The sequence below is a fragment of the Bombina bombina genome, chromosome 4 (assembly GCF_027579735.1).
Source record: "Bombina bombina isolate aBomBom1 chromosome 4, aBomBom1.pri, whole genome shotgun sequence".
Lineage (NCBI taxonomy): Eukaryota > Metazoa > Chordata > Amphibia > Anura > Bombinatoridae > Bombina > Bombina bombina.
The window spans coordinates 559,131,688-559,145,599 of record NC_069502.1 but is presented as its reverse complement, the minus strand read 5'-3'; the positions used below and the strand labels follow the sequence as shown (position 1 = coordinate 559,145,599).

The window sequence follows — 13,912 nt, the reverse complement described above, 5'->3', positions numbered from 1 at the left end:
TTTAACCCCTTAATGACCGGACCATTTTTCAGTTTTCTTACCCTTAATGACAATGGCTATTTTTAAATTTCTGCAGTGTTTGTGTTTAGCTGTAATTTTCCTCTTACTCATTTACTGTACCCACACATATTATATACCGTTTTCTCGCCATTAAATGGACTTTCTAAAGATACCATTTTTTTCATCACATCTTATAATTTAATATAAAAAATATATAAAATATGAGGAAAAAAGGGAAAAAACACACACTTTTTCTAACTTTGACCTCCAAAATCTGTTACACATCTACAACCACCAAAAAACACCCATGCTAAATAGTTTCTAAATTTTGTCCTGAGTTTATAAATACCCAATGGTTACATGTTCTTTGCTTTTTTTGCAAGTTATAGGGCAATAAGTACAAGTAGAACTTTGCTATTTCCAAACCACTTTTTTTCAAAATTAGCGCTAGTTACATTGGAACACTGATATCTGTCCGGAATCCCTGAATATCCCTTGACATGTATATATTTTTTTTTTAGAAGACAACCCAAAGTATTGATTTATGCCCATTTTGGTATATTTCATGCCACCATTTCACTGCCAAATGCGAGCAAATAAAAAAAATTGTTCACTTTTTCACAAATTTTGTCACAAACTTTAGGTTTCTCACTGAAATTATTTACAAACAGTTTGTGCAATTATGGCACAAATGGTTGTAAATGCTTCTCTGGGATCCCCTTTGTTCAGAAATAGCAGACATATATGGCTTTGGCGTTGCTTTTTGGTAATTAGAAGGCCGCTAAATGCAGCTGCGCACCACACGTGTATTATGCCCAGCAGTGAAGGGGTTAATTAGGGATCTTGTAGGGACCTTGAAGGGTTAATTTTAGCTTTAGTGTAGTGTAGTAGACAACCCAAAGTATTGATCTAGGCCCATTTTGGTATATTTCATGCCACCATTTCACCGCCAAATGCGAGCAAATAAAAAAAAAAAAAAGTGAAATTTTTCACAATTTTAGGTTTCTCACTTAAATTATTTACAAACAGCTTGTGCAATTATGGCACAAATGGTTGTAAATGCTTCTCTGGGATCTCCTTTGTTCAGAAATAGCAGACATATATGGCTTTGGCGTTGCTTTTTGGCAATTAGGAGGCCGCTAAATGCTGCTGCGCACCACACTTGTATTAAGCCCAGCAGTGAAGGGGTTAATTAGGTAGCTTGTAGAGAGCTTGCAGGGTTAATTTTAGCTTTAGTGTAGAGATTAGCCTCCCACCTGACACATCCCACCCCCTGATCCCTCCCAGACAGCTCTCTTCCCTCCCCCACCCCACAATTGTCCCCGCCATCTTAAGTACTGGCAGAAAGTCTGCCAGTACTAAATAAAAGGTGTTTTGTTTTTTTTTTGTTTTTTTTTTTAATTATTCAGCTGTGATGGACCCCTGCCTTAACCCCCAACCTCCCTGATCCCCCCCAAACACCTCTCTAACCCTCCCCACCTACCTATTTGCCACCATCTTGGGTACTGGCAGCTGTCTGCCAGTACCCAGTTTTCCCCAAAAAATAAAGTGTTTTTTTTTTTATTTTTAAATGTTTTTTTTTTTCATTTTTTCTGTAGTGTAGCTGCCCCCCCCCCAGTACCCCCACCCCCTAACCCTACCAGATCCTATTATTATTAAAAAAAAATTTACAGTTTGCTGCCCCCCCTCCCTCTTAACAAAATTCATTGGTGGCAGTGATTGCTGCGCGCGCGCACACACACGCGCGCACACAGGCCCCCCCGCACGCTCCCGGCATCCGGCGTGCACAATGCACTTGAAGGAACCGGATGCCGGGTAGCGATGGGCCGCCCACCCTCCTCCCTGTAAGCTCCCACCCACCAACGAACGGCCCCATCGCTACCGGTGCAGAGAGGGCCACAGAGTGTCTCTCTCTGCATCGGATGCTTTTTAAAGGGTATTGCAGGATGCCTCAATATCGAGGCATCACTGCAATACCCTGAGAGCTGCTGGAAGCGATTGCGATCGCTTCCAGCACTCTCTTAGACAACTGACGTACCAGGTACGTCCATTGTCACTAACTGCTAGTTTTTGCAGGACGTACCTGGTACGTCAGTTGTCATTAAGGGGTTAAAGTCAGCTTGAAAGCAGCAATACACAACTGGCAGCTTCTGGTGAGCCAATGATGCATATGCGTGTAGTAACCAATCACCAGCTAGCTTCCAGTAATGCATAGCTGCTCCTAATCTAGGTATGCTTTTCAACAAAGGAACCAAGTCAATTAAAAAATCTTAATCATGTTTAATTTTGACTTTTATGTCCCTTTAATATTTTTTTTTTATTTGTATTTTCACAATAGCAAGATAATTACAGTGTCAGTGATTTTAGTTTATAAAACAATATCATCAACAAATAAGAAATACGATGATAAATTAAATCAAGACAAAAAGAAACGTGTGTATTCACCATTAAACATTTTTATAATGTTCTGAAGGCTTTGATGTATTTTAATATGCATTAATGCTAAACGCAGACCTCAGTGTGTGACTTTTTTGTTAGCATATTTGGTGTTTGTTTATACTCAGCACTCCTTTCCTTTAATTAAACAGCAAGCAAACAACTTGAAGACCCTTCTGACACTGCAGAACAAATTGGACTTGCTGCGCTTATTGTGCAGGTAGTGTATATTTGTACCTGTGCCACAGATGAAAAATAAATATAATATAAAATTATCCTAAAATTGTAAGTAAACACAAAAGCATTTTTAAATAAGGGTATACTATACTGGGAGTAGCTCTAATTATTAACCACTTGTAATCCATGCACATGACGAGAACTAGTCTTCATGCAAACTGCTGCCTGTGAGTACATGACGACCCGTTCTCATTGAGAACAGCACCATATCAGCTCTTCACCTGCTTTGCAGGCCCGATTGTTGGTGGGATAGTGGGCAGCACTCCCACAGCTACATGGGAGTGCTGGTGATGTCACCACGAACATGCATGGTGACATTACTGAGGAAGTGGGACTGCAATATGCCAGGTAGGTAAGGAAGCTGGATAGGGTGGCTCTATCTCATCCTCCCTACTAGCAAGAGACCTACAAGACCCCTCATTTGATAAAGAATCGCCTGCTTTCTTCTGTTATGTGTGATCAGTCCACGGGTCATCATTACTTCTGGGATATAACTCCTCCCCAACAGGAAATGCAAGAGGATTCACCCAGCAGAGCTGCATATAGCTCCTCCCCTCTACGTCAGTCCCAGTCATTCTCTTGCACCCAACGACTAGATAGGATGTGTGAGAGGACTATGGTGATTATACTTAGTTTTTATGACTTCAATCAAAAGTTTGTTATTTTAAAATAGCACCGGAGCGTGTTATTACTTCTCTGGCAGAGTTTGAGGAAGAATCTGACAGAGATTTTTTACTATGATTTTAACCGGAGTCGTTAAGATCATATTGCTGTTCTCGACCATCTGAGGGAGGTAAAGGCTTCAGATCAGGGGACAGCGGGCAGATGAATCTGCATTGAGGTATGTGGCAGTTTTTATTTTCTGAATGGAATTGATGAGAAAAGCCTGCCAATACCGTTAAAATGACATGTATGTATACACTTCAGTATTCTGGGGATGGTATTTCACCGGAACTACTGTGTTAAGGTCACTAATCCTTTTAATAACTATTCTCATGTTAAACGTTTTTGCTGGAATGTAGAATCGTTTACATTGCTGAGGTACTGTGTGAATAAATGTTTGGGCATTATTTTCCACTTGGCAGTTTTTTGCTTTAATTGTGACAGTTTCGTTCTCTTCACTGCTGTGTGGGAGAGGGAGGGGCCGTTTTTGGCGCTCTTTGCTACGCATCAAAAAATTCCAGTCAGCTACTTTTATATGTCCTGCATGATCCGGTTCATTTCTGACAGATCTCAGGGGTCTTCAAACTTCTTTGAAGGGAGGTAAATTCTCTCAGCAGAGCTGTGAGAATTCTTATAGTGACTGTGTATAAAAAACGTTGTTTTGTTTTCTTATGTACAAATTTAATTAGTGTTGTTTTTTACTAATGGGAACAAACCTTTGCTAAAAGTTGTGTTGTTTTAAAATTTGATGCAATAACTGTTTTTCAGTTCATTATTTCAACTGTCATTTAATCGTTAGTACCTCTTTGAGGCACAGTACGTTTTTTGCTAAAAAAGATTATAACCAAGTTGTAAGTTTTTTGCTAGTGTGTTAAACATGTCTGACTCAGAGGAAGATATCTGTGTCATTTGTTCCAATGCCAAGGTGGAGCCCAATAGAAATTTATGTACTAACTGTATTGATGCTACTTTAAATAAAAGTCAATCTGTACAATGTGAACAAATTTCACCAAACAGCGAGGGGAGAGTTATGCCGACTAACTCGCCTCACGCGACAGTACCTGCATCTCCCGCCCGGGAGGTGCGTGATATTTTTGGCGCCTAGTACATCTGGGCGGCCATTACAGATAACATTACAAGATATGGCTACTGTTATGACTGAAGTTTTGTCTAAATTACCTGAACTAAGAGGCAAGCGTGATCACTCTGGGGTGAGAACAGAGTGCGCTGACAATGCTAGGGCCATGTCTGATACTGCGTCACAGCTCGCAGAGCATGAGGACGGAGAGCTTCATTCTGTGGGTGACGGTTCTGATCCAAACAGATTGGACTCAGATATTTCAAATTTTAAATTTAAATTGGAGAACCTCCGTGTACTACTAGGGGAGGTCTTAGCAGCTCTCAACGATTGTAACACTGTTTGCAATACCAGAGAAACTGTGTAGGTTGGATAAATACTTTGCGGTACCGGCGAAGTACTGACGTTTTTTCCTATACCTAAGAGACTAACTGAAATTGTTACTAAGGAGTGGGATAGACCCGGTGTGCCGTTCTCACCCCCTCCAATATTTAGAAAGATGTTTCCAATAGACGCCACCACTCGGGACTTATGGCAAACGGTCCCCAAGGTGGAGGGAGCAGTTTCTACTTTAGCTAAGCGTACCACTATCCCGGTGGAGGATAGCTGTGCTTTCTCAGATCCAATGGATAAAAAATTAGAGGGTTACCTTAAGAAAATGTTTGTTCAACAAGGTTTTATATTACAACCCCTTGCATGTATCGCGCCGATTACGGCTGCGGCAGCATTTTGGATTGAGTCGCTGGAAGAGAACCTTAGTTCCTCTACGCTAGACGACATTACGGACAGGCTTAGAGTCCTTAAACTAGCTAATTCTTTCATTTCGGAGGCCGTAGTACATTTAACCAAACTTACGGCTAAGAACTCAGGATTCGCCATACAGGCACGCAGGGCACTGTGGCTAAAATCCTGGTCAGCTGATGTTACTTCTAAGTCCAAATTACTTAATATACCTTTCAAGGGGCAGTCCTTATTCGGGCCCGGTTTGAAAGAAATTATCGCTGACATTACGGGAGGTAAGGGCCACGCCCTACCTCAAGACAAGGCCAAAGCTAAGGCTAGACAGTCTAATTTTCGTCCCTTTTCGGAATTTCAAAACAGGAGCAGCATCAACCTCCACTGCACCAAAACAGGAAGGAGCTGTTGCTCGTTACAGGCAAGGCTGGAAGCCTAAACCAGTCCTGGAACAAAAGCAAGCAGGCCAGGAAACCTGCTGCTGCCCCAAAGACAGCATGAACCGAGAGCCCCCGATCCGGGACCGGATCTAGTAGGGGGCAGACTCTCTCTCTTCGCCCAGGCCTGGGCAAGAGATGTTCAGGATCCCTGGGCACTAGAGATCATATCTCAGGGATACCTTCTAGACTTCAAATTATCTCCCCCAAGAGGGAGATTTCATCTGTCAAGGTTGTCAACAAACCGATAAAGAAAGAAGCGTTTCTACGCTGCGTACAAGATCTGTTAACAATGGGAGTGATCCATCCGGTTCCGTGGTCGGAACAAGGACAAGGGTTCTACTCAAACCTGTTTGTGGTTCCCAAAAAAGAGGGAACTTTCAGGCCAATCTTAGATTTAAAGACTCTAAACAAATTCCTAAGAGTTCCATCGTTCAAAATGGAAACTATTCGGACTATTTTACCCATGATCCAAGAGGGTCAGTTCATGACCACAGTGGATTTAAAGGATGCTTACCTTCACATACCGATCCACAAAGATCATCACCGGTATCTAAGGTTTGCCTTCTTAGACAGGCACTACCAGTTTGTAGCTCTTCCATTCGGATTGGCTACGGCTCCAAGAATCTTCACAAAGGTTCTGGGTGCCCTTCTAGCGGTACTAAGACCGCGAGGGATTTCGGTAGCTCCGTACCTAGACGACATTCTAATACAAGCTTCAAGCTTTCAAACTGCCAAGTCTCATACAGAGTTAGTTCTGGCATTTCTAAGGTCGCATGGATGGAAAGTGAACGAAAAGAAGAGTTCTCTCTTTCCTCTCACAAGAGTTCCATTCTTGGGGACTCTTATAGATTCTGTAGAAATGAAGATTTACCTGACAGAAGACAGGTTAACAAAACTTCAAAATGCATGCCGCGTCCTTCATTCCATTCAACACCCGTCAGTAGCTCAATGCATGGAGGTGATCGGCTTAATGGTAGCGGCAATGGACATAGTACCTTTTGCACGCCTACACCTCAGACCGCTGCAACTATGCATGCTAAGTCAGTGGAATGGGGATTACTCAGATTTGTCCCCTACTCTGAATCTGAATCAAGAGACCAGAAATTCTCTTCTATGGTGGCTTCATCGGCCACACCTGTCCAGGGGAATGCCATTCAGCAGGCCAGACTGGACAATTGTAACAACAGACGCCAGCCTACTAGGTTGGGGCGCTGTCTGGAATTCTCTGAAGGCTCAGGGACTATGGAATCAGGAGGAGAGTCTCCTTCCAATAAACATTCTGGAATTGAGAGCAGTTCTCAATGCCCTTCTGGCTTGGCCCCAGTTAATAACTCGGGGGTTCATCAGGTTTCAGTCGGACAACATCACGACTGTAGCTTACATCAACCATCAGGGAGGGACAAGAAGCTCCCTAGCAATGATGGAAGTATCAAAGATAATTCGCTGGGCAGAGTCTCACTCTTGCCACCTGTCAGCAATCCACATCCCGGGAGTGGAGAACTGGGAGGCGGATTTCTTGAGTCGCCAGACTCTTCATCCGGGGGAGTGGGAACTTCATCCGGAGGTCTTTGCCCAAATACTTCGACGTTGGGGCAAACCAGAGATAGATCTCATGGCGTCTCGCCAGAACGCCAAACTTCCTCGCTACGGGTCCAGATCCAGGGATCCGGGAGCAGTTCTGATAGATGCTTTGACAGCACCTTGGAACTTCAGGATGGCTTATGTGTTTCCACCCTTCCCGCTGCTTCCTCGATTGATTGCCAAAATCAAACAGGAGAGAGCATCAGTAATTCTAATAGCACCTGCTTGGCCACGCAGGACTTGGTATGCAGATCTAGTGGACATGTCATCCTGTCCGCCTTGGTCTCTACCTCTGAGACAGGACCTTCTGATACAGGGTCCATTCAAACATCAAAATCTAACTTCTCTGAAGCTGACTGCTTGGAAATTGAACGCTTGATTTTATCAAAACGTGGTTTTTCTGAGTCGGTTATTGATACCCTGATTCAGGCTAGGAAGCCTGTTACCAGAAGGATTTACCATAAAATATGGCGGAAATACCTATACTGGTGCGAATCCAAAGGTTACTCCTGGAGTAGGTTAGGATCGCTAGGATATTGTCTTTTCTACAAGAAGGTTTAGAAAAGGGTTTATCAGCTAGTTCATTAAAGGGACAGATTTCAGCTCTGTCCATCTTGTTACACAGACGTCTGTCAGAAAATCCAGACGTCCAGTCCTTTTGTCAGGCTTTAGCTAGGATCAAGCCTGTGTTTAAAGCTGTTGCTCCACCATGGAGTTTAAACTTAGTTCTTAACGTTTTACAGGGTGTTCCGTTTGAACCCCTTCATTCCATTGATATAAAAATGTTATCTTGGAAAGTTCTGTTTTTTAATGGCTATTTCCTCGGCTCGAAGAGTCTCTGAGTTATCAGCCTTACATTGTGATTCCCCTTATCTGATTTTTCACTCAGACAAGGTAGTTCTGCGTACTAAACCTGGGTTCTTACCTAAGGTAGTCACTAACAGGAACATCAATCAAGAGATTGTTGTCCCATCCTTGTGTCCAAATCCTTCTTCAAAGAAGGAACGTCTTTTACACAATCTGGATGTAGTTCGTGCCCTCAAGTTCTACTTGCAGGCAACTAAAGATTTTCGCCAAACTTCTTCCTTGTTTGTCGTTTACTCTGGACAGAGGAGAGGTCAAAAAGCTTCTGCTACCTCTCTCTCTTTTTGGCTTCGTAGCATAATACGTTTAGCCTATGAGACTGCTGGACAGCAGCCTCCTGAAAGAATTACAGCTCACTCCACTAGAGCTGTGGCTTCCACTTGGGCCTTTAAGAATGAGGCCTCTGTTGAACAGATTTGCAAGGCTGCAACTTGGTCTTCGCTTCATACTTTTTCCAAATTTTACAAATTTGACACTTTTGCTTCTTCGGAGGCTATTTTTGGGAGAAAGGTTCTTCAGGCAGTGGTTCCTTCTGTATAATGAGCCTGCCTATCCCTCCCGTCATCCGTGTACTTTTGCTTTGGTATTGGTATCCCAGAAGTAATGATGACCCGTGGACTGATCACACATAACAGAAGAAAACATAATTTATGCTTACCTGATAAATTCCTTTCTTCTGTTGTGTGATCAGTCCCACGGCCCGCCCTGTTTTAAGGCAGGTAAATATCTTTTAAATTATACTCCAGTCACCACTTCACCCTTGGTTACTCCTTTCTCGTTGTTTCTTGTCGAATGACTGGGACTGACGTAGAGGGGAGGAGCTATATGCAGCTCTGCTGGGTGAATCCTCTTGCATTTCCTGTTGGGGAGGAGTTATATCCCAGAAGTAATGATGACCCGTGGACTGATCACACAACAGAAGAAAGGAATTTATCAGGTAAGCATAAATTATGTTTTTTTAAATGGTGGTGGTCTCAGAAAACCACAACAAACTAGGGGCCCAATGATCTAAAGTTTTATTATTTAAGAATGCTCACCAGTACTTCTATTTCCCTGGTGGAATGATCTAAAGCCACTTTTTACTCTGAAAACAGGGTGTCTCGCTGAGGGGCGTATACTGCATTTTTGTATGGGAAGAAGATGCACACATTACAAAAGTGCACAATGAAAATCGTAATTTTAAAAATCATACAAAATGAATTGTTGAAAAATTCACACACATACTCGGGAAAAAACTGTATTGTTAAGGTGCATCAAAAGTCATAACAAAATTGTTCACCAAAAAATTGTATTTTATAATAAAAACGCAAAATGTATTTGTAAATCATATTAAATATGCACAGCTTAATCATAATTTAAGTACACTGGATATGCAAAATACGCTTAGAAATTTGTATTTATAAGTACAAAAATACAAAGTCTAATTGCTGTTTTATCGTAAAATGGGCTGAACATTTAGCGTGGGCGTGCACTAAATTGTCTCTCAAACTAGATATTACAATTGGGTAACTATGGTTAAATATGCAGTAGATTGGTTGACTGAAGCACAATATGTTAATTATTATGATAGAGAATCAAATCTAATTGCGCCTTTTAATTTAAAAGCATTACTTCACTATCCATATAGGCTATTACCTAGCAATGTCAGCGCTATGAGGACATTTGCAAATATTGTTCAGGCCTGGCAGAAATACTGTAATGCAATAGGGGTAGACTACAGAAGTTCACATTTTCTACCAATAAGAGGTATACCTGACTTCACACCTGGTCTATACAATCCAATCTTCAGAGACTGCAATAGGAAGGGATTAAATACTTTTACACAATTAATTAAGGAAGATAAAACAGCAATTAGGACTTATGAAGAATTAGTTATAAAATATCACCTTCCCTCAAAAAAATGTTTTTGCATACTTGCAAAGTAGGAGTTATATTACACAGATATTCCAGATGAAAGGATGGGATTGAGGTATGAAAGATGTAGAAGCAGGGATCAACATATATAGAGCAGTGAGGCGTTCTATTGCATTTTCGTACAAACTAATTATTATTAACTAAATATGGCCAGGACTACGTTAATACGCTGAAAATGGGGTTCACTAAATATTTTCCAGACTTAAATTCACAGGCTATTATGAAGAGTATAACCCTAGCAGAAAAGGCCACAACAATAATTAGCTGGAGGGAATCGCAACTGAAAGTGATAAATAAATGTCACTATACGCCTGATAAAATTAATAAGTGGTCCCAGAATAATCAAAAAGGCAAATGCCATAAATTCAAGTCGAATAAGGCTGATATAATGCACTGTTTTTGGGACTGCCCTAAAATTAGACAGTACTGGAGCAAGGTAAATTTTTGGCTGAAAAATACAACTAAAATCACCACATGGGGTGGACACCAACAGCTGATAAATATGGCCATCTTGGCAGTGCGTAATTACATTTTTAGAGAATGGAAGTCTACAAAGGCGCCCAGCATATCAGAATTTGTGGCTAATATGAAATTACGAATGACAATAGAAATGTAAGATAACAAATTACTGCAGGAAAAGTATCTCGGACTATACTTTGGCAAGTGGTTAAAGGTTAGTAACCCAGATTCAATTTATAGCTCCACTACAGAAAACGGCAGCATTTTTACTCTTTAAAGGACAGTCTACACCAGAATTGTTATTGTTTAAAAAGATAGTTATTCCCTTTTCTCCTACATTTGTGTGTCCGGTCCACGACTTCATCCTTACTTGTGGGATATTCTCATTCCCTATAGGAAATGGCAAAGAGAGCACACAGCAAAGCTATCCATATAGCCCCCCCTCTGGCTCCGCCCCCCCAGTCATTCTCTTTGCCGCTCTGTACAAGTAGCATCTCCACGGGGATGGTAAAGAGTATGTGGTGTTAGAGTTCCATCATTCAAAATGGAAACCATTCGGACAATTTTACCAACGATCCAGGAGGGTCAATACATGACTACCGTGGACTTAAAGGATGCGTACCTGCATATTCCTATCCACAAAGATCACCATCAGTTCCTGAGGTTCGCCTTTCTGGACAAACATTACCAGTTCATGGCTCTTCCGTTCAGTTTAGCCACTGCTCCCAGAATTTTCACAAAGGTGCTAGGGTCCCTTCTAGCGGTGCTAAGGCCGAGGGGCATTGCAGTAGCACCTTACCTAGACGACATTCTAATACAAGCTTCGTCCCTTCCCAAAGCAAGGGCTCATACAGACATTGTTTTAGCCTTTCTCAGATCTCACGGGTGGAAGGTGAACATAGAAAAAAGTTCCCTGTCCCCGTCCACAAGGGTTCCCTTTCTGGGAACAATAATAGACTCCGTAGAAATGAAGATCTTTCTGACAGAGGTCAGGAAGTTAAAGCTTCTGAACGCTTGTCGAGTTCTTCAATCTATTCCTCAGCCCTCCATAGCTCAGTACATGGAGGTAATAGGACTAATGGTTGCGGCAATGGACGTGGTTCCTTTTGCTCAAATTCATTTAAGACCATTGCAACTGTGCATGCTCAAACAGTGGAATGGGGATTATGCAGACTTGTCTCCCCAGATTCAAATGGACCAGAAAACCAGAGACTCACTCCTCTGGAGGTTGTCTCAGGGAATGAGTTTCCGCAGGCCAGAGTGGATCATTCTCACGACCGACGCCAGTCTCTTAGGCTGGGGCGCGGTCTGGGACTCCCTGAAAGCTCAGGGTCTATGGTTTCGGGAAGAGTCTCTCCTCCCGATAAACATTTTGGAACTGAGAGCGATATTCAATGCGCTCCTGGCTTGGCCTCAACTAGCGAAGGCCAAATTCATAAGATTTCAATCGGACAACATGACGACTGTAGCGTACATCAATCATCAGGGAGGGACAAAGAGTTCCCTGGCGATGAGAGAGGTATCCAAGATCATCAAATGGGCGGAGGATCACTTCTGCCATCTATCTGCAATTCACATCCCAGGAGTAGACAACTGGGAGGCGGATTATTTGAGTCGTCAGACTTTCCATCCGGGGGAGTGGGAACTTCACCCGGAGGTCTTTGCCCAGTTAACTCAACTATGGGGCATTCCAGATATGGATCTGATGGCGTCTCGTCAGAACTCCAAGGTTCCACGCTACGGGTCCAGATCCAGGGATCCCAAGGCGACACTAGTAGATGCATTAGTGGCGCCTTGGTCGTTCAATCTAGCTTATGTGTTTCCACCATTTCCTCTCCTTCCCAGGCTAGTAGCCAGGATCAAACAGGAGAAGGCTTCGGTGATTCTAATAGCTCCTGCATGGCCACGCAGGACTTGGTATGCAGACCTGGTGAATATGTCATCGGCTCCACCATGGAAGCTACCTTTGAGACAGGACCTTCTAGTACAAGGTCCATTCGAACATCCAAATCTAGTTTCTTTGCAACTGACTGCTTGGAAATTGAACGCTTGATTCTATCTAAGCGTGGGTTTTCGGAATCTGTTATAGATACTCTGGTTCAGGCCAGAAAACCTGTGACCAGGAAAATTTACCTTAAGATATGGCAAAAATATATCTGTTGGTGCGAATCCAAGGGTTACTCATGGAGTAAAATTAGGATTCCAAGGATACTTTCCTTTCTCCAAGAGGGTTTGGAGAAAAGTCTGTCAGCTAGTTCTCTAAAAGGACAGATATCTGCTCTGTCTGTCTTGTTGCACAAACGTCTGGCAGCCGTGCCAGATGTACAAGCGTTTGTACAGGCGTTAGTCAGAAGACCTATGACTCCTCCATTCAGTCTAAACTTGGTTCTTTCAGTTCTTCAAGGGGTTCCGTTTGAACCTTTACATTCCATAGATATTAAGTTACTATCTTGGAAAGTTCTGTTTTTGGTTGCTATTTCTTCTGCTAGAAGAGTTTCTGAATTGTCTGCTTTGCAGTGTACTTCACCCTATCTGGTTTTTCATACAGATAAGGTAGTTTTACGTACCAAGCCTGGTTTTCTTCCAAAGGTGGTTTCCAACAGGAATATTAACCAGGAAATAGTTGTTCCTTCTCTGTGTCCGAATCCAGTTTCGAAGAAGGGAACGTTTGTTACATAACCTAGATGTCGTTCGTGCTTTAAAATTCTATTTAGAAGCAACAAAGGATTTCAGACGGACATCATCCTTGTTTGTCGTCTATTTTGGTAAGAGGAGAGGTCAGAAAGCTACTGCTACCTCTCTTTCCTTTTGGATAAAAAGCATCATCCGATTAGCTTATGAGACTGCCGGACGGCAGCCTCCTGAACGAATTACAGCTCACTCTACTAGAGCTGTGGCTTCCACATGGGCCTTCAAGAATGAGGCTTCTGTTGAACAGATCTGTAAGGCAGCGACTTGGTCTTCTCTGCATACATTTGCCAAATTTTACAAATTCAATACTTATGCTTCTTCGGAGGCTATTTTTGGGAGAAAGGTTTTGCAAGCAGTGGTGCCTTCCGTTTAGGTTACCTGACTTGTTCCCTCCCTTCATCCGTGTCCTAAAGCTTTGGTTTTGGTTCCCACAAGTAAGGATGAAGCCGTGGACCGGACACACCAATGTAGTAGAAAACAGAATTTATGTTTACCTGATAAATTTCTTTCTCCTACGGTGTGTCCGGTCCACGGCCCGCCCTGGCTTTTAGTCAGGTTTAAAATTTTAGTTTTTTGTACACTACAGTCACCACGGCACCTTATGGTTTCTCCTTTTTCTCCTAACCGTCGGTCGAATGACTGGGGGGCGGAGCCAGAGGGGGGGCTATATGGACAGCTTTGCTGTGTGCTCTCTTTGCCATTTCCTGTAGGGAATGAGAATATCCCACAAGTAAGGATGAAGCCGTGGACTGGACACACCGTAGGAGAAAGAAATTTATCAGGTAAACATAAATTCTGTTTTATAACCCATTCC

General features: G+C 42.5%; 1 protein-coding gene across 2 annotated transcripts in view; it reads left to right on the top strand.

The window, feature by feature from the left end:
* Positions 1-13,912, top strand: part of RARS2 (arginyl-tRNA synthetase 2, mitochondrial) — a 227,136-nt gene that overhangs the window by 78,038 nt on the left and 135,186 nt on the right. For both annotated transcript variants that reach the window (XM_053710526.1, XM_053710525.1), the window contains exon 15: positions 2,589-2,656. In XM_053710526.1, the coding sequence (XP_053566501.1) occupies positions 2,589-2,656 (68 nt within the window). The remainder of the gene's footprint in view (positions 1-2,588; positions 2,657-13,912) is intronic.